This window comes from Mercenaria mercenaria, chromosome 11 (assembly GCF_021730395.1).
Source record: "Mercenaria mercenaria strain notata chromosome 11, MADL_Memer_1, whole genome shotgun sequence".
Classification (NCBI taxonomy): domain Eukaryota; kingdom Metazoa; phylum Mollusca; class Bivalvia; order Venerida; family Veneridae; genus Mercenaria; species Mercenaria mercenaria.
In genome coordinates, this window is record NC_069371.1 from 73312344 (window position 1) to 73333752 (window position 21409).

General features: G+C 34.4%; 1 protein-coding gene across 3 annotated transcripts; it reads right to left on the reverse strand.

The window, feature by feature from the left end:
* Positions 1-334: 334 nt before the first annotated feature.
* LOC123531111 (uncharacterized) lies at positions 335-20441 on the reverse strand. Of its 3 annotated transcripts, none has more exons than XM_053517727.1 (14): positions 20055-20441; positions 18794-18869; positions 18355-18437; positions 17756-17827; positions 17107-17278; positions 15724-15818; positions 15286-15360; positions 13983-14067; positions 13592-13678; positions 7023-7148; positions 6217-6339; positions 4927-5034; positions 2856-2977; positions 335-1803 (listed from the first exon to the last, which is right to left on the reverse strand). In XM_053517727.1, the coding sequence occupies exons 2-14, from the start codon at positions 18840-18842 to the stop codon at positions 1594-1596; spliced, it is 1407 nt and encodes a 468-aa protein (XP_053373702.1). In that variant the 5' UTR covers positions 18843-18869; positions 20055-20441; the 3' UTR covers positions 335-1593. The 3 variants fall into 3 exon arrangements, with proteins under 3 accessions (XP_053373702.1, XP_053373701.1, XP_053373703.1); XM_053517726.1 differs by having other exon boundaries at positions 13592-13681; positions 20055-20438; XM_053517728.1 differs by lacking the exon at positions 6217-6339 and having other exon boundaries at positions 13592-13681; positions 20055-20439.
* Between the last annotated feature and the right edge of the window lie 968 nt (positions 20442-21409).

The window sequence follows — 21409 nt, forward strand, 5'->3', positions numbered from 1 at the left end:
AATTGAAAAAACATCTAGATCTATTCTTACACGAGCCGATTCAGTATTTCCCTATTTAACAAAGAAGACTGAAAATGTGTGTTATTATGCAATATATTCAAAATATATTTTGAATAATAGATCGTCACAGATGAGATATTTTAATATCCTGTAAATACACATTAGGTATCAAATATATATGTGCTAGTTAGATGCCCTCAAAATATATTTGAAAATAGGGGATCTGTTTTGATTAATTACAATATTGTGAATTATGGCTGTAGTTAGTGTCCAGTGGTTGAAACAATATGAATTCTTATAGGACTTGTATAGAGAAAACGACATTAAGTTAATAGTCAGTTATTTTATTGTTTTATTTTATGAGTTGTAAACTACAGTACAGAAAACCCTTTTAAAGAAAACCGTTTTCGAAGGCAGAAATAACACCAATTATGTAATAAGTCATTTTCCACTTGTAAAAGTTTGACAGTAGTTTTCATGATCTGTCAAAAATTAGCTTTATCTCTCCATTCTTGATATGCATTGTTTTTGCAGAACACGTTCCGTCAGCCTTGCGCCATATTTTGTTAATACACCCGGTAACTCATGAAGATCCAAACGTTTTTGCTGTCATTGCCAAAATTTGATTACAGTTGAAATTTAAAACGAGTCCTTACTTCAGAAAGCACAACAGTTCTAGTTCTAGTATCCATATAATATAAATTACAAGTTGTTGAATGTGCATTACGCATTTGTCTAACGGCGCGTTTTAGGTGAGAAATGGGCTAGTATACTTTCCCGTTGAGTACAATGTCATAGTTTACACAGGGGTAAGGTATACAGTTGTATTTTTCCTTCTGGTCTGGTACCATTATGCAAAACAACCAGTAATGAAAAAAAAGCAAAAACAAAAACAAAAAAACAAAAAAACCAAACAAACAAACAAACAAAAAAAAACAAAACGATTACGACAAAAAACTTAAGCTTTTTCAGAACATCTTTAAAATTACGTTTAAGGAAAATATAAGAGAAAACGATCAAAAAGCGGATCTATAGAAATGAAATACGAATAATAATGATTTCACATTCAATGTTATTAAAATTAATTGGCATGAAATTGCATATATTTGTAAATATGTGCTTCTGCACATGTGTGTTTGTGTGCGTGCGCGCGCGCGCGTGCGTGTGTGTGTGTGTGCGCGCGCGCGCGCGCGTGTGTGTATGTTATGAAGTGGGTGGAGACCAGGCAAAAAATAAAAAAAAATCAAATCAGTTATGCAGGATGTTAACGGCAATTACTTCGATATGATTCCAAATTTTACTGCAAAGGAGTAAAACTAACATCGAATACTTGAATTTAATTAGTTGTACTCTTGGTGTTACTTGTCATAAAGGACAAAGCGAGTTTCAGATGGCGCCGATTTTATTTACATATTTTAATGCTGTTTGATCCATATTGTAAGATCAGCAGTGTTTATGTTATATGATTTCATATAACACCTTTAATGTAAAAAGGGGATTTACATGAAATGACAACACAAACAGAAATTGAAATAGAAAATAATTAAAATATTCTGGGGTCCTGAACTCAAGCAGTCCCAAAATACACAAGTACTATCCATCGCAGGTACAGAGGTATCTGATCTTGTAATCACTGCAAGGTACTGGAAAGTTATACTCAGTCAAACAGACAGATCCGCTTTCTGGTGTACAATCCGTTATATCTCCTGAACTGTAATAGTGGATACCACTTTGTGTTACACATTCGATACTTGTGACGTTACCATTAGGACAGAATGCATGCTGCTCGGCCTTTGTCCAGCTCTGTTTAATATAAAGTAAACAGTCTCTATACTTACTCCTAAACTACTGTGTAAATAAGATATGAATGATTATAATACATTCCGATGAAAGAAATAGTGGCGTTCCTTATGAAATGGCGTCGTCTTTTTATCAAAAGAAATGTGCGATGATTTTCTGTAACATTCAGCTGCGTGGATGCTTCTTAAATTAACAAAACAGTTTATTTCAGTTATCACGTCTTATACGAAACTATTTGTCAAACATAGCTTATGGATCGGTTTACTCATGGCGCGATCCTTAGCAACGGAAGTAAAATTTTGCGCATGCACATTCTACGTCTGGCAAAAAGACATGACCGCACAATATAAAATACGTTAAAGTTATGTCACATTTCAATCTATTCAATCAATATGAGTTTGTATTATAATAAATTAGCTCTGCAAGACAAAGAAAAAATATACGTAAATCTCCTCACATCCACAACTGCCTTGCTCAGAATGAGATACTTCAACTAATGCGCATTATAACAGATGATTAGGGATTTATAATGAAAAGGCAATGCACTATTTTTCAAATAAGCGGGTCCTTCCAACAGGTTTTGTTGATAGTTTTAGAGCTGTGTAAATCAAATGGTAAGGTGTACCCCAAGTTACTAATGTTTCATACTACATTTTGTATATTTCACCAAACCTGTAAGAACCTACAGAAGCATATCTATCTAACTCAACCAAGTAAGATATCACCAGATCCAGTTTAAGTCTGTTTATGAAACGAAAGAAATGTGAAACATCTCCTACGGCTTCAAAGACTTAAAAGGAACTATCATTGAACGACATGCATGATCACAAAAGACACAAGAAAACAACAACAGCACAGCGACATTTTTCATGTTTTGAGATTTAGACACGTATTTAAATTAGGATGAGAAAAGTGTTCAGAAGCCTACAACTGGCACACGGATACATTAAACTGGAACGTACGGCAGAGACAACATTTAAAAGATCCCGCACCCAACCCTTTATGGGTTCCTGCTTAAAGGGGTTGCATTTTACCATGATTAAGAAAACAATCACCTCTCTATCACCATCTCCAGTTGAAGGTGAATCATTATTAATCCAGGGTGACCAGCGCCTCTGACACAGTTCAGATGTGTTGGTAGATACAGTTGACGATTGTGAAAACATTGACGTTGTACCTGTTAACAGACACCCGTATTAAATTTTAAATGATATTTTAACATGTAATAGAGAAGAGGTGTCAAATTCTATAATCTCAGTAAAATATTTTAGCCGTTATCACATCCATTTTCGAAACATTGTCATTATTAAGAGATTATTCTCACATGCTGTTTTTTCTATTTGTTTATAGTTTCGGCGATATGCACAACTATGCTTGGTACTGATCACTCCTGTAAAATTTCGTCGAAATCCAGCCAGCAGTTTGACCTGTGAATGCCGGACAAGATTTTTTTTTTTCTCTGGCGGCCATTTAATGCAGCGAAGCGGATCGTGCCGGCGATATGCACAACTATGCTTGGTACTGATCACTCCTGTGAAGTTTCGTTGAAATCTGACCAGCAGTTTGACCTGTGATAGCCGGACAAACTTAAAGGGGACGGAAGCGGACGGACGGGCAGATGGACGACGAATACAAAAACAATATGTCTCCCCCACCTATGGGGGAGACATAATTAACTGATACAAGTGTGCTTTCATTGTCTGATAAAAATTCTAATATTATAACTATTTATTATCGTATATTCTAACACGATCTGCAGCAATTGCTATATAAACATATAGCGAAATCGCCTATACATGAATCTACGATAAAATATGGTTGGCTGTTACATTTCACCCCCTATGATTGTGGCATAAGAGATTCTACTTCAGTTCCATTACATACAAATTATTTCAGGGCCAAACGGTTGAAAACAGCATTTCAAAAACATAAATATGATAAAAATTCATACTGACTTGTGTGTAGGACTGTAAAACACGTTTCGATCTCTACGAGCGAATTCAATTAGCTCAATTAAGATTCAGCGGTGACGTCATAAATGTATGACATAAAGTATGACGTCATAATGATGTGACGTCATATAAAGTTAAGCTCGTAACTTGTAACACAGGGTCAAATCGCTTAATTTGATGATTCTCTTCATAATTAGTTTGCGAGCTGTTAGATTACTAAATTTTATTTTATGTTTTTCGGTGGTTTATCGAAATATAACGGTGAATTATATCCTGATAAACGCACTGGCAACTCAGTGAAAATTATGAAATCTGATACCCGGATTAACGTCAAAAAGTTTACCGAGCGTACTGAAAGCCGGAAACAATATGACGATGACGTCGTTAAAATGACGTCATCTTTGCGATGCTTCCTGATAAAGTTTCCCGCAAATTTCGACATTTTATTGAAATAAACACAACAAAAGTAGAGTTTTAGACATAAAATAAACAGAAAAATTGTTGGTATCGATGTAATATCACGGTAATTTCACTCGTGAACACCAAAAGTTGTTATTTTCACTCGTGGCTGCGCCACTCGTGAAAATATCGCTTTTGGTGCCCACTCGGTGAAATTATAACGTGATATTACACCGAAACCAACAATTATCCTCTATATAAATACTTCTCAAAATTCTGATAAAAAGAAATAAATATCTATACGTTCCATTGGCTATGCAACTCTTTCTAACCACAGGGGGTAAATTGTAACAGCATATGACCCGAATGACGTATTACGCTGAAAATGTAGTACTGTAAAATGCGAATTATTTCCGTCGTTAGAATCGAAATAATAAATATGTTTCAATCATTTTATAAATTAATAAAACATGGGCAGTCGTATGGATGCGAATGATTAAATCACTCGTGCTACGCACTCGTGATTTAATTATTACGCATCCAAACTCCTGCCCATATTTTATTAACTGATAAAATATAGGAACAGATTTATTATTTCTTAAAATAATTATGGTCACTTCCAAATACAAGAACTGGATATGTTTTATGGAGCAATTTTCTACATTTCAAAACATCAAATATATAGTATGTAGACAAATAAAAAACAATATTCACAACAACAACATACCTTTCATCAAATAATGTAAAATATTAAACAACATTATAGTGTACTTACTGCAATATCCGCATGATTTGCGGCAGTATTTCGCCGCTAACACTTGAGAAAGACAAATTGTATTTTTGCTGTCAGTTGATGCACATTCAGGCAAGACGTCGTTGCAAGCTGTTGACAAATAACAGAAAATGGTCCATTCGTCATTTTAGAAAGTAAAAGCCTTAGATGTATAAAGAAACGAATATCAAGATTGAGCCCATGGTAATTTAGCTGCTCTGGCTGACGGTCAGAAGGCGTGGGTTTGAATCTCGATGTGGCCACAACAGCAGCTTCTCATATGACAAATTGTCACGTTTTTTCGAAGCAGCTGACTCGATTAGGATTGAACAAAGCTGAAAAGATTCGTAATAATGAAGTTGAAATAGGAGAATAAATTAAAGTGACTTTAATCAACATGATTGCATTTACTTGACACATATGATACAGAGATACTGTAATTTGTCGCTAAACCTGGGTATAAAGGTCTTACATACCTGCCTGTGTAAGACAGGGGTTTCCCTACCCGAAGGACAGTGTGAAATAAAAAAAACCGGGCGTTAGCGTTGGGAAAACAGCTGTCTTACACAGGCAGACATGCTAGATCATTTTTCTTGCCTATCGCATTCAAAATAGATCGTGGAGACAAAATTCAATAAGTTAGATCTATTATATATTATTACAGAGTTTATGAAGTCATAATTACACCAGTACTATGTGACGTCACGTAAGTGCCCGCTATTTTGTACAAGGTTTTCCCTAGGGAAAGACAGGAGCGTGCTGGGACAAATGTATGTATCCTTTTCCCGCTAGATGAGCAAAAATGATCAACTAAACATTGATTACTGACGGCAAGCAGGCCAATGTGCGAAGTTTCCATTCTGACTAAAGTTAGTCTTTCATCAATAGAATATAAGGATCTTATATGCCTGCCTATGTAGGACGGTTTTCCCTACCCGAGGGATAGTGTGGAATGAAAAACCGAGCGTGAGCGAGGTTTTTAATCCAAGCTGTCCCGAGGGTTTGGGAAACAGCTGTCTTACACAGGCAGACATGCTAGATCATTTTTCTTGCCTATCGCATTCAAAATAGATCGTGGAGACAAAATTCAATAATTTAGATCTATTATATATTATTACAGAGTTTATGAAGTCATAATATATTTAACACCAGTACTATGTGACGTCACGTAAGTGTCCGCTATTTCATACAAGGTTTCTCCCTAGGGAAAGACAGGAATATATTTCCCTGACGAGTGCTCGGACAAATGTATGTATACATATATATGTATGAGCAAAAATAAACGACACGTACCATGTGTAGATGACATGACCAAACTTGTCGTTGACATTGCAGTTGAGCTAGTAGTACTTATATTTGGGCTTGTGTTTGGTCTAGTTGTCGTTTTTGTAGCCAAATTTGTTGCCGACAAACGATCTAGAGATTTCATATTAAACTTTGATATTGCAATATGTAGTTTTGTATCAAATACGGATGATATAACAGTAGCTGCAACATTCAACATTACATAGAAATCAAGTACAAACACAAGGGTAGTCTTTGTTAGTTTTTCTTCTCTGAAAATTATCACGATTCATGAATCAACTAAACATTGATGACTGACGGCAAGCAGGCCAATGTGCGAAGTTTCCATTCTGACTAAAGTTAGTCTTTTATCAATGGAATATAAGGATCTTATATGCCTGCCTATGTAAGACGGGTTTCCCTACCCGAAGGATAGTGTGGAATGAAAAACCGAGCGTGAGCGAGGTTTTTAAACCCAAGATGTCCAGAGAGTTTGGGAAACAGCTGTCTTTCACAGACAGATATGTAAGATCATTTTTCTTGCCTATCACGTTCAAAATAGATCGTGGTGACAAATAGATTTGGGTATGTCCTAACATTATTTTTGTTGTTTATGACGTCATAATAGTGCCAGTACTATGTGACGTTACCTAAGTGCACACTATTTTAGACAAGGTTTTCCCTGGGGAAAGACAGGAATATATATCCCTGACGCGTGCTCGAACAAAACTATACTTTGTCCGCTAGGAATATCTATCCCACAAATGTATGTATTTTCCCCGCGAGGTAAGCAAGAATATTATAGCAATACGTACCTTGATGTGTAGATGACATGACCGTGCTTGACGTCGACATTGCAAGTGAGCTAGTAGTACTTGTACTTGCGCTTGTGTTTGGTCTAGTTGTCGTTCGTGTAGCCAATTTCATAGCCGACAAACGATCTAGAGATTCCATATTAAAATTTGATATTGCAATGTGCAGTTTTGTATCAAATATGGATGTTATAACAGTAGCTGTAACATTTAACATTACATAAAAGTCAAGTACAAACACAAGGTTAGTCTAAGTTAGTTTTTCTTCTCTGAAAATTATCACGAGGAATCAACATTAATGACTGACGGCAAGCAGACCTATTCGCGAAGTTTCCATTCTGACTAAAGTCTTTTATCAATACAATAGTTAGGCAGTGAAATGTGATACAAAATATAGTTATTCAACAGATGATTTTAGGTATTTTATCTAAAAGCATGTAATAAATACAGAATATTAGATTACTGTCCTATAATATTTAATTTAATACACAAATCGAAGACAAAATGCGTACAAGTTGAAGCTCTTTATCCTACCTTCTGGTTTAAAATCAGTTTTAATTAAACACACCAGCTGGTAGTCCGGACTACAAACAGTTGCTCCGTTAAAGACGCACCACAAAAAAAACTGGGTTTTTTTGTATTTCCATGATGGTAATTATACATGCTTTGCATGAAGAAAATGGGAAATAACGAGTATCTAGTTACAAGTTGACAGTGGCATATATAAGGCCAAGGCAATGTGTAAAATTTAATGTCTAATTATATTACTACATTAACGTAGTAGTATGTACAGTAGGTTACTTAAATTGATGTATTAAGGTGAGTTTAGACCACACTTTGTTTCTACAGTGTAAGATAGTTATTACTCTATGTTCTGTGTTTATAAAACTATACTGAAAGAGAAGGACTGAATAAGTGTACAGGAATAACTTTGCAGATGAAGTTGTGAAAACACATTAATTCAGGGAAGGCCTAAATTGTCCACCTGTCATCTTGTACAATAGCTGTATTATACCAGTATTATCAGAATGATTTGCACTAAGTTCATGTGGGAGGAAAAAGTAGGTCACTAGGTCGTGGTGGGTCTTTAAGGTACTTCCGCAAATTGAAATTAGAAATTCATGTGAAAAATCAGAATCCTCGAAACAGCTTTCGAAATGCAAGGACACAAAAAATATATGATAAAACTTGAAAAGATATATCTGTAGGTAAACTTGCGAGTATGAAAGTTACGTTGAACCCTATATCCACAGTGCTTTGGAAGAAAAGGAGTGAACATTTTTGGTGCAAAATTTTAGTATCGTATGCATCCTAAATTGCTATAAAATATTTATTTTCAAATCAAAGAAATGCCAAAATAGTGCACACGAGCGCTATTTTCTCAAGAAAATGTCGTTAAACATTCTAATGCGCAAAACACGTGCACAGTTTTTCTAAAATATTTCGCCGCCATGTTTATTTCAAGAAATAAAATATATAATTGTTCTTTTACCTCAGATTTCCTTACTGAAATATATATGCCTCCTTATCAATGGTTAGAGATATCCATTTAGTATAGTTTTGCACTGTCCGATCTCCTTAATTTGTTACCGATCCTTTACATTTAAAGAATAAACGCAATGTGTAATGGTAGTTTTTCGCTTTACACACCTCTTTTGGACAAGAAAGCCGTTTCACTTAAAATTTGTAAGCATCCGCTGATAAAATATTGATGAAAGATCGGGACTTTTTCTAAAAACAAGTTCGATTTCAATCATTTTCAAAAACTGGAAATATTGCACATTGTGTTGAATTTATAAATAAAACAAAAATCCTCCAAATAAGCCATTTTAGAACTTTTCCGGGAACTTTACGTTTCAGCCGAACAACGCATTTCAAGATGACACAAAACTGATTTCTCTTTGTAAACAATGTCAAAGTTCACCTGAGGAACATTGCTGGAAAAGTAAAAGTGCTTACTTGTTTCAGTTTTACGTCCTGTATAAAACAATCAACTTTCAACTTTAAATGCATATATGTTCTATAATTATTCCAACATAAAAAACCGTCCGATCTTTTCCGTGAGAAATAAAACGAAGCAAATTTAACTATTTGTTTACACTTCAACCATGTGAAATAAAGGCATGTACTATCACGAGACTCCCGTGCATTTTGAACCTCGTGGTGAATAAACTGAATTTACTTTAAAGTATGGTGTCTCAGCTGAGCCAGTTATTTGTTAATTTCAGAGAACATACAATAAAGAAGTGTTCATGAGATTATGCATATGTTCGAATATTTACTAGTTTACTTCATATTAACGATGATAGAAAACAAGTGTGCACTCGGCAAATAGCAAGTCTATTATTTTCAGGTGTATACTGAACACTGATCCCAATGTTCGTAATTTTCAGATAAAGAACTCGTTATCCTTGGTTTTGTAGACAGTCTTAGTACTGGACCGCTGCTTCCGCTGTCAACACCGCAGTGACCACTAATGTAAAGTCAGTGTCCATTTCTCTGCCGGAATTTCAATACACATTTATTGTAGGGATAATACACGCTTTTTTGTGTGTGTAGTAACGTCTGCAGAAGCCCGCGGGATTCTTTGTGACCGAGACCGAAGGTCGGTATTCTTGCATAAAAATATATTTCACGACGATTTATGTATTGTTTTCATATGTCACGGATGACTTGACGATTCCGGTACATTTTTACTTACCATTCCAGTTGTTCTCGGAAACGGTAAACATGTTTTAAATATCCGTATCCAGGGCTCAGAAATAAACATCACTATCAAAAGCACATCCTGAAGGTTTTTAAGCGATTTTTTTATCTCTCATTATTACAATATAAAATTACCGATAATTTTTCATATCAGTTCACAATTTGGTGGACTCGATCACAACTTCAAGAATAATAACTTTACATTCGAGTTATATTGGAGTACGGATGAGTACGAACGTAGCGTCATGTTTCCAAGCTGTTTATATAATTTCTTCGAGAAATTAGATAAAAACATACTGATTGATACATATCAAAATCATAAATATAATACCTAAAAACAAAGAATCGTACAGGTAAACACGCAATTCTTTAAAATTCACGGTTGTCTACAAAATCTGATTTGACGCAGAGTTAAAATGGAAGTTTAGCGTATTCGTTAGTTACTCAATTTACTGATACGGTAAATCATTCTATGGTTTAGATTGCATATTTGATGCTTCAAGTAGAGGTTTTTATGAAAGAAAAAAGACGTAGATACTAGATGTCAATCTGCGCAGCATTACAGATACGTCCCTGGGAAAGCATTTTTAAAAATAAAAATCGGGTATTTACAGCACGTGAATTGCCTTGTTTGCACACGATTTTTCTCCCGTTAATACATGGGCGGATCCATTGAAAAAAGTAGTTTTTATGCAAGAATATCTGTTTAAATCTATGAAAGTGTGACAGATCATCAGGTTATCTACAATTGTATACAAATTATAATACCTCCTAACATATTTTGTTGCACATTTTTTTCTGCGATTTATTACATGCTGCATAAATTCTCATATTGTATAAAACGTCGAAAGATCAAAATTGGCAAGTTTACGACGCATGAAACCTCTAAGGAATCATTATACACATCGAACTTGTCCCCGACCAGTATGCGGAAATACTGTGGCCAAATGTTTTAAGATTGTCTAAAATATTTGCATATATCGTGATGACGCAAATATTTCGATTGTTTTTATAACTTATAAATATACAATCACGTATGTGTGAGAAAGTTACGTTAAGTAATTTCGGTAGTTAGCGCAGGAAGTGCCGAAAATTCCATTTCCACCAATTCCATTTCCACCAAATTTTCCGTGAGATAAGCAGCGCGTTAGTACATAAAGTCCACAATAGTAAATTAAAATTTTCTTAAACTTGCACAATCCTTGAAAAGAATTTTGGATCGCTGCAAATCTTGTTCACATTAAGTCTGAGACTTCTCTTACAATTTTAGGCAGTTTGGTACACCATACATAGAAAAATCATTGTCCGCACATTGCACTACTTTTATGTATGCTGAAAATAGCAATATGTACAGATTTATTTTTGTTTTAATACATGAGGTGGTCAGATTTGAAAACAGATTTTGTACTAAGTTTAGTTCTATTCGGTAAGACAATTCTCCTATGCACTAATTGATTCTTTGAACTAACTTTTGCCATTCATGAATTTTTAATAAAGTATTTTGAAAGGATTTATAAATCTAACCAAAAATTTGGAAAAATACTGGTAAAATATCTTCTTTGTTTATTTCCAAATTTTATTATTACTTTTTATACAGCTACTTTTACTTCAGATCTTGCAAACTGAGCTGTTTTTGTACTCTGGAACAGCTGCATTTGAAAGCTTTTGTTCACAATATTTTCACACCTCAAATGAAGGTCACTCTAAATTCAAGATGGCGGAAGTACCTTAACAACACTTATAGTACCCATAAATAGCTATTTAAAACCCTCTATCTTGAGACACTACTGATTATTATACATTGATTTCTTTTTATTGTTTTTAAGATGATGTCTAATATGTGGGTGATCAATTTATACAGTCTTTGCATTGAGATTGCAGGTTTTTAAGATATGATTTTTTTTCACAACTGAATTGTTAAAAGACTAAATATTTTCATAGAAAACAGTGTAAATGTGTATAATGTATAAATATCTCATTGAACTGTACAATAAAGGCTAAAGGCGACATTTTTAAAATGTTGACATGGTAATTTTAACGTTGTCATTTGCTATGTAGAATTATATAAATATTTAAAAAATAATTTAAAAGCCGGCCACTGACTGCTAAACTGCTAACACATTCCATTTTTGACATCGTATACGACCTGGGCATACAATCTCAAGTTTCACACTCATGAAATGTATGCCTTCGGTTTGTATTAAACGTTATAATTGTGCTTTCTTGCCAATCAGAAATAGTTTTTAATTTTCTCTTTTCTCAAAATGAATGACATCAAATTGTATATCAGTTGGATGGTTTTCGGACACCCCTATCCGAAATTGTAAAGCTGACATTATTATGTGGGAGAGAAACTCCAGAAACTCTTACCTCAAAGGCTCATAATGACTTTGTTTAAAATGTGGCTTCCACTTTTTTCCGTTATGAACATAAAATATATCAGTTCCGTGTTAAATCCTATTTAACATAATTGTTTTCTCTAACTGATGATATTTGTCACTGGAAGTTTGAATATTGATGAGAAAAGTAGAAAATTTTATTGAATCTATTCTAATGTTTTTTACTATCTCTCTTTATGACAGCAACTGTAAAAGTTCATGTGCAGTGTTAAAAGTAACGCTTTTCTAACCATATAAATATGCATACCTGGGAAGAAGATAGAAATATATCATTGCTCCAGTGCATACTGAACTTTTATTTGGACAGCTGTTTCATCTGTTCTAACATAAAATTTAGAACCTAATTAATTATCTTTGTCATCTACGGTTATATTTTGTATTCATTGTAAAAAGTCTTTGATACAACATAAAGACCGAGTCCCTCTTTCCAGCGCCGGTTTTTATCAAATCACATTTTTTAACCTCTGTGGCATAAAACTGCAATTCTTGTCACTTGTGTGTGTGTGTGTTGAGGGGTGGGGGGGGGGGGGGGGTATTGACAGAAGAGCAAACGTGTGTTAATAGAGGGATTCTTGCGCTCACGTGCTGTTAAATCTTAAAACCTACATATGCGCAAGTCATGGAAAAGCGTAAACGTATTACGGCTCCAAAACGGATAATTCAAAAGTAAATGACCAGCGTGATAAATAAACGCAAATATTTCCGCACATTCCATAGAAATTTCATGACACTCGGGAGCAATATACACATTATTAATTTTTACACGTTTTGCTAGAACAGCATTAGCGCATGTTAATATCTTCAGATGTAGATGTCTCGCCATTCCGGGCTCGGGCACCAACCGGTTCCTCGGGACTCTGCAGATGTCTTAACACGAAAAAAAAAATGCGAAATCCATAATGTTGAAGTTCTTGTTATGGCACCTTAGATTTTTATATATATTTAGGCTTATTATGTAAAATATTTGATTACGTGTCTAGCTCCCGTGTGTTCAATGGAGTACATCCAACTAACTTCTACTGTAATGGTTAAACAGTTGTTGTTGATTCCGTATCATTGTTTAGATGTAAATTTATTGAGAATCACATGTTATGTTTGGTAATTAATGATTCTAAAACGTACAAACATATCAATGACACAAGAAATACAAGATATCTATTACGCTTAAAAGCGAGGTGAAATGCAGTAGCCGATCTGGTACATGGGACATACAAATAAAAGTTGTACTATCGGTTTGACACAAACATTTTCCATCTTTAATTTCTTGGATTACGGACTTGGTCTTTTATGTCGAATATAATAGAATACGGCTGTCAAAACTTCGTCAAATATCTTTCTTCTCACTATGAATAAACTATTGAACGCGTCCGTATAATTATTTGTAGAGAAAATTGTTCTTTTTTTTCTGTAATTAGTTATAAAGCTGATTATTAAGCAAAACATTCCCTCTATATCTATGTGACTTACCTGTTGAAAGTTTACTGTCAATTATTGACTCATTGGTACAGTTCGCATTACAGAGGGACGTTTTACAGCACTGCAAACGGCATGAGTCTTCTAGAAATAAACAAATACAGACTTGAAATCATTCTCCAGATAAAAAAAATAAACAATATGGTACTACATTTGCTGTTAAATTGTTGTAAACTGTGACTGACTGTGTTTTCGTAATTAATGATGATACTGCATGTGATAAAAGTACTTTATCTCAATAGCATATAAGGCTCTATATAGGCCATGCAAGCCTATAATTGCTTAAAAATATCATTCGAAGAATAAGTAATAATATTATTTACTATAATTTGTTCGATTATGAATACTGATTTAGGTTACAATATAATTTATATGATATTCTTACGGTAAATAACTGCATTTCGTCTTCGCCTTTTGCCAACCAGAACGGACGGCAGTAGTTTGTATCTTGAGAGTTGGTCATTACATTTCTATTTAAAAGTGCAAAATAAAGACAAATGAATAGACATAAATCTTAAAAAAAAGACTACACATTTTGAAATATAGTACTAAACATTACGATAGCCGTGTAATATTCCCTTGAAATCAACACATGTACAGAGAAACAAATGATTGTTTCTGTATTTTCTTAGACTGACATGGGGGGTCATTTTGTCCTACTTTCGTGTTTATCGCTTTTCCGTAATCGGTCGGAAATTCTTCGGGATCACGTGATTTTAAAATTGTTTCAAACGAATATCCATTTAAGACGCGCAACAAAATAACTGCATTTCCATTATGGTAATTATGCACGACTTGCACGAAAAATATGAGATGTACTAAATTTAAATTTAAAATTGACAGTGACATATATTAGGCCAAGACAATGTGTTTAATGTCTAAAATCTTATTAAATTAATGTAGCCATGTGTACATAAATAAGTGTATTTAGGTAAATTTCAATCATACTTTGTTTCTGCAGTGTAAGACAGTTACTCATTTATCTTCTTAAAATTATACTGAAAAGAGATTAACTGAAAAAGTTTACAGACGAAGTTGTAAAAACACTTTTATTCGGGAAGGGCCTGAATTGTCCTTATGAAAACTTGTAGTATAACTGTATATTAGCTGTATTATAAGAATGATTTTCATGAAGTTTTTGTGAGTTACAAAATTGTTGAATTCCATGTGCTAAGTTTGTAAAAATCTCGTTATCGTTTGGGCATATGATATATTTTGCATCTATTTATAAATTATAGCCTCGTTTCGGAGGATTCTTCCGAAAAAGTCCGAAGATGCTGGACGGGTTCGTAAGCAGTCGGAAAGCATACTTTCGGTTTGACATCGGCAACATTTTTTGTTTATTTGTTAGTTATTCTTGAACATATTCATGACTATTTGGTCAGAACCGCTATTTGGTCAGAACTGATGCAGTGGGCCATATTTTCAGTAAATAGAAAGTCTCAGCTACAAACTCTGGTTTCCATATAATACTCGTTCGGGTTTTAGTAATGGACCTTTAATAAGAAAAACCAACAGTTCAAAAATCATAAAATTTTGTAACTGAGAACGGTTTGTACTAGATATAATAGGAAAATATTGGCAGTTAATGTCAATCTAGAAATTTGTTAGTGGAAGCCTTAAAGAAATTTCTACGAAAAAATATGTAAGCAATTCATTCAATCAATTATCAATTTAGTGATAATTACCTGCTCGCCTTCACATCGGCTTTCGTAGAATGTTTCATGAATAACGGGATCCATCGTTTTATGCAACATACACAGCTGATTAGAAAAGTAACACTGTAAGTTAGCATTGTTCGTAATGAGATTACTGGAATGAACATTTTTAATAGAACTAGTGCATAGGAATGTTAAAACATCATCAGGAATATTTTTTTTCTTCCTCTTTAACTCACCAAAATATGGTGTTGAACTATAGACCGGCTAGTATCACGAACTACGAACTAGCGATTGATATAAGGGGTTATGTAATGATTTTGACCAACAGGCATTCAATGAGTATTCATTGTAAACTACTTACATATAGTATTGATGAGTTTGTCAGTTTCTAGTAACATCATTTAAGTTAAAAAAAACACACAGTTAAACTCCACAAACTTTAACGTTTAGTTCATATCTACCTACCTCATCTTGTCCACACATGGTTATCTTATTGCAGTCATCCTCTGTATTTTGTTGTGGACAGTTGAAACATATAGGGCCTCTCTGGGAAGGATAACCTGCAGTTTCAAATTAGCATGTAGTATTTTGACTGTTTTCTCTTGATTCTTTTGCAATAGTTTGTCTTCCTAAAATTGGCCACATAAGTTTCACCTCCGGGACCACAAATGTCTGTCAAAATTATTTAAAAGTTAAAAAATTCTTTTCTTATTCATGTTGTAACGCAAACTTTAGTCCAAGTTTCGAGATACAACACTTACTTGCATCAAAATATTACCATCCTTAATAAACGGGGCGTACCCCTTCTAGATAGAGTAACTGTTAACCTTTGTAGTTAATGGAAGTTGTCGTAACAGGTGAAGTGAATTTATATTTGAAGGTCACCATTTATATTTTATGTCAACATTTTTCGCACAGTTGTCACAGCTTTCAAACTTTGCACGATGGTCCACCACCACTTAAGAAGAAAGTCTATTTTTTGTCGGTACGGTAAAAGGTCAGGGTCACAAAGACGCGAATACTGCAAATAGTTTTCGGACTTTAATTCCTACCTGTTTTTGGCGTCCGCGGCAAACCTGATTTAAATTCTGTTCTCATAATATATTTGTTTCCGGACTCTTAAGTCAGAAAGTTTAATAACTTAGGTTTTCAAACTTTACATGATGACTGAGCACATACTGTGAATTATCCCTATTATTTTGGGAGGAAACAGATCAAAGGGTAAGGACACAGTTACCGGGAGACTGAAAATTATTTCCGGTATCTTACGTCAGAATGAATTGAATAGCTACGGCTATATGATCCACTTAATAAAGATTCTTTTAGTTTTTTTTTATCTGTGGCTCCAAGGCCAATGTCATAAGGACTAGACCTAACTTCTAGTATTTTTGTTTCGTTTCCAGACAAATGAACCAATAATGCCACACAGCTATCTAGACTACACGACACAAAAAGAAAAAGAGGAATCTCTGCCCAACCATGTATGTCGGAAGGATAAATTATGAAGCATGTTTGTATTTCAAAAATCGTTCAGACCACATTATTGTCTAAATTTCCTTTTGTAAATGTTTAGCTCAACAGGCGATTTATCTATGCAGCGACAAATATATTCTTTCTATTGCTGTCTCACGAACACATGAAAACCGTGCTTTATAACATTCCTTTTTGGTTATTTCGGTAGAATTATTACTTGGACACATTTTCACACAGGTGACTATCTATACGTATTTTGTATACAAGTTGTATAACTAGGTAATTTCTTAGGTTAGCTCACTCATTTCATAGTCTCATATGTAACTATGTATTACTCTATATAGAAAAGTATGATCATTAAAAATGACACGATACCTTTGCTTCCACATCCTGCACTATTGCAAAGATCTCCAGAGCAGCACTCGCTGCAAACCCAATTTCCCCCAGATCGCCTGTTTTGAAAAATTCTTACATCAGTTTTAAAAGACGAGTTGTGGCGCGTATGTAAGATATCCCGTTTCGCGACATTATGGGTCTGGCTACAGCGCTGGAATTAATAAAATGTGGTTTGATCAAATATTAATTAGTCATGTCTATTACTCGCACTTCATATAGTTAGTTACTTTACTGACACCATAATATTTATTTAAAAACACAAAACGCAAGGATAAAATCAATATATAGTATTAATCCATCGACATGCACTTAGTTACGGTCAAACTCTTTGTAACAGTTGGAAACAATGTTGATAGTGACAACAGACAACGTTGACGAGATTTTCTTTGTCAAAGTATTCTTTGGCGTCTCTTTCGGTGACAGTGGCTTCAGATAACTTTGAAAATGTCTCGGCTACAGACAAGTTTGATAATGTACTCCTTGTCAGGATTTTTTGACAAAATTTCAGTTGGAATTTTCAAAAATTGTTCAAAACTTTGTGACAATGGCTCTTTCTCTTTCTCAATGCCATTAAATTCCAAGGGAGTGGGGGACATTAACAAGGACAAAGTAAGTATATCATACATACCGATGAATCTCTACATCCCAGGCTGTAGCGTATGCTGCCGGCAGTACTAAGTTTGGCATCCACATAACATTGCTGAAAGGTTTCCAATCTAGTTTTTACATTTTTCACCGGGTCATGCGATGTATATATTAACTGCTACCAAAAACATTTGTAGTGATATCTTGATTTTCTATCTGAATTTTATATCTTGACTTGTTCATATTTACACATTACATAAAACCAATAAATGTTGAGATGTATCAAAATCTAGGAAACTGTTGCTGAGTTAGAAACAATTACACTTTATGCCGGATCATAGTCTGTTCGGATGTGTCATATAGCTGTACCACAACTTTACTCTAGACCATTGTTTCCATCCATGCCCAAATTTCTTACTTATACATTTTGTGTGATGAGACTAGGAATTCACAATTTTGTGCAAAAAGATAAGTTTAGGCAAGGGACGGGGTTACTTTACCAAAATAACAATATTTCAGTTTTCCATACATATAACATTAATTTTAATGTTTAATATCTTAATCATTTGTTTTTATACAAAACAAACAGAATTTCCGAACGATTAACTTCTACATTACCTAAATTTAAGCTTCTGTACTGACCTCATGAATTCCGCAACGTGTAACGGTATCACAATATGTTGGCTTCAGAACGTCATCACATTCGAGGCATTGAAATCCACAGACTTTAAGAATACAACGATAATGACTGATATATTAAAACTTAAGTCTTAAAGAATTGTTCAAATTATTTTCAAACACTATAATATTTGCATTGTTTTGTTTTGTTTTCTTTTAGGTATCATATCGATACCTGCTCTTAAAAATAGTGCGGGCAAAAATAAGGGATGCGCAAGAATTTTTACTGCTTGGGATTTTGTTGTATGAACATAAAAGATATCTAAAAAAAATGAACCCACTGACACAAAGAACTGTGAGCCATATAACCTAAAAAAATTGAAAAGAAAAAATATCGCAGTAAAGAACAATAATTTCATCCTAGTACTTTATGTTTTATATTAACAAAATATTATGAACTTACCGCCAACCAGAATGAATGCGGACATGTAAATCAACACCACCATCCGCATAGTTCAAACTATTATCAATGCAAATTGCTGAAATATACAAAATAGACGAAAAACCGACAAATAAGCTCAGAAGATAGGACATGGGCGAGGCCTCAAAATAAATCGCGGATGGCGTGGGTGGGATATTTTGAACGTTGATTTTTTTTTCAGAAGATCGACATGGTGTCTGAGGTCATATAGAGAAATTGTTAGTTACTGAAGAACAAGTCAGCGCCAGTACAAAATATATGCAAACCATTCGGTTATAATATTCAGTCACCAACTGAAACATGGTTAAAACAACAGCATTTAACCCACCAAATATTTCTTTTGTTCTTTTTTCAAACACACTGGCATAAACTAGGTTTTACGCAGTTCGGCAGCTTTAACAGATTTAGGAGGACACAAAAGGGGCCCAGGACCACTGACCGTCCTCATTCCATTAATAGCAAATACACGAACACACAGAGAAATGAAATACATTGTATACGAATATGATTTTCTTGCATACCAGACTGGGAACCCCGGTATTTTTACCGGTGCTGGAAAAATCCATCTTACACCCCGGGGTGTAAGATGACTCTCGTGCTGTAAATGACGTATTACGAACTACATATATGTAGAAGATTTATGTAGTAATTTATATTTTATTTAAACAACGGAATAAAAAGTCAATACCTTGACAGTTCCTATTGGTTCCTGATAGTATATTTCTCGATTCAAATCACGTTATTTTATCAAAAACTCATAACGTTACGCTGCAACTGATAAAACAAAACCGGAACTAAACATTGTTATATTTGTTTTGAAACGTCATGACGTCTTTCCTGTTTACGGACGTTGGTTTCCCGCGCTTTGTTTAAATACGTTGCTATAAGAAATACTTGTAAAAAGAAAGCCGTTCGATTGATTTTTTTTTATTATTATTTCTTGAAATCGGTATGCAAGAAAAAGATTCCATCACTGGTTATATGTGCAGATGGAAATATCCGGCTCTCGGGTAACTGTTTAGGCGGTAACTCGGCAGGGAGCCTCGTTACCGCCTAAACATTTACCCTCGAGGCCGGATATTCCCATCTGCACATACAACCAGTGAAAGAATCTTATAATATGTTCTGTACTTAAAGTTTAGATACACTAACAGAAATAGAGTGTCGGATGTTCCTATGGCGAAAGCAGGTAGCATTTCAAACTTTATAGTTTTCAAACTTCAAATGAAAGGTATATGCTTACCTGTGATTCCTGTAATGTTATATAAAATTTTACAATTTGGGTTCCAAAGTACTATATACGTGTACAAATACTAACGATTTACAAACAGACAAGAGATATATTTCGTATAGATTTGCTTGAAGAAGAATGCACCTTGAAAATTAAGTGCGCATCTCGCATATGTCGTACGTTATCACGCATTTAAAACGCTTTTCGTGAGTTCATTGTATGGTAATGCTACTTGAGAGTCAGTTTTTTGTCAAAATATAGGGTATGTTTGTTTGGTTTGGGAGCGATTAGATAATACGTTATCTTGGTGTAGTTCAGTGCAACTACCTGCATTCGGCTGGAATGGATCTGCAAGGCATTAAAATTAATGTTATATGTATGGAAAACTGAAATATTGTTATTTTGGTAAAGTAACCCCGTCCCTTGCCTAAACTAATCATATAAAAACCATATGAAATTTAATGAAGTGTTTTCATTTTCCTTAACTCATCTAGTTATTATGTCATATAAGCTCGTTGTAGACGGTGGTATAGAATATAAGATTCTTTCACTGGTTATAGGTGCAGATAGGAATTTCCGGCCTCGAGAGTAACTGTTTAGGCGGTAACGAGGTTCCTACCGAGTTACCGCCTAAACAGTTACCCGAGAGCCGGATATTCCCATATGCACCTATAACCAGTGACAGAATCTTTTTCTTGCATACCGATATCAAGATGTAATAATAAAAATAAATTCAATCGAACGGCATTCTTTTTCGAACTATTTCTTATAGTAGCGTATTTTAACAAAGCGCGGGAAATCAACGTCCGTAAACAGGAAAGACGTCATGGCGTTTCAAAGACAAATAACAATGTTTAGTTCCGGTTTTATTTTATCAGTTCCAGCGTAACGTTATGAATTTTTGATAAAATAACGTGTTTTGAATCGAGAAATATACTATCAGGAACAAAGAGGAACTATCAAGGTATTGGATTTTATTCCGTTTTTCGAAATAAAATATAAATAACTAATAAATCTTCTTCATATATGTAGTTCGTAATACGTCATTTAAAGCACGGGAGTCATCTTACACCCCGGGGTGTAAGATGGATTTTTCCAGCACCGGTAAAAATACCGGAAATCCCCGTCTGGTATGCAAGAAAATGTCGCCTGTTCCTTCACGCCTATCCTCATTGCTCCCTTTGAAGGCAGAGATGTTTATCCTCATGTGTGCATCCGCTTTTCGGGTTGTGGGTCACTGACTGCCAGTATACATCCTTATTTACATGATTTTTTTTACATAAAATATTACCACCAGTATGAGGTATGCATCTAGAAATAGCGCTTTCAAATTTGATCAAATATTTTACTTAATAGCACGGTTAAAA

Bases quoted from the DNA above. Each gene is read 5' to 3' on its own strand.
- LOC123531111 (XM_053517726.1), bottom strand. From the start codon at position 18,842: ATGCGGATGGTGGTGTTGATTTACATGTCCGCATTCATTCTGGTTGGC. The intron at 17,279-17,755 runs GTATGTATGATA...TATTAATTCCAG, and splicing joins TGGGATGTAGAGATTCATCG to CGCTGTAGCCAGACCCATAA. The intron at 1,804-2,855 runs GTGATTGTTTTC...TATATTAAACAG, and splicing joins CTGGAGATGGTGATAGAGAG to AGCTGGACAAAGGCCGAGCA.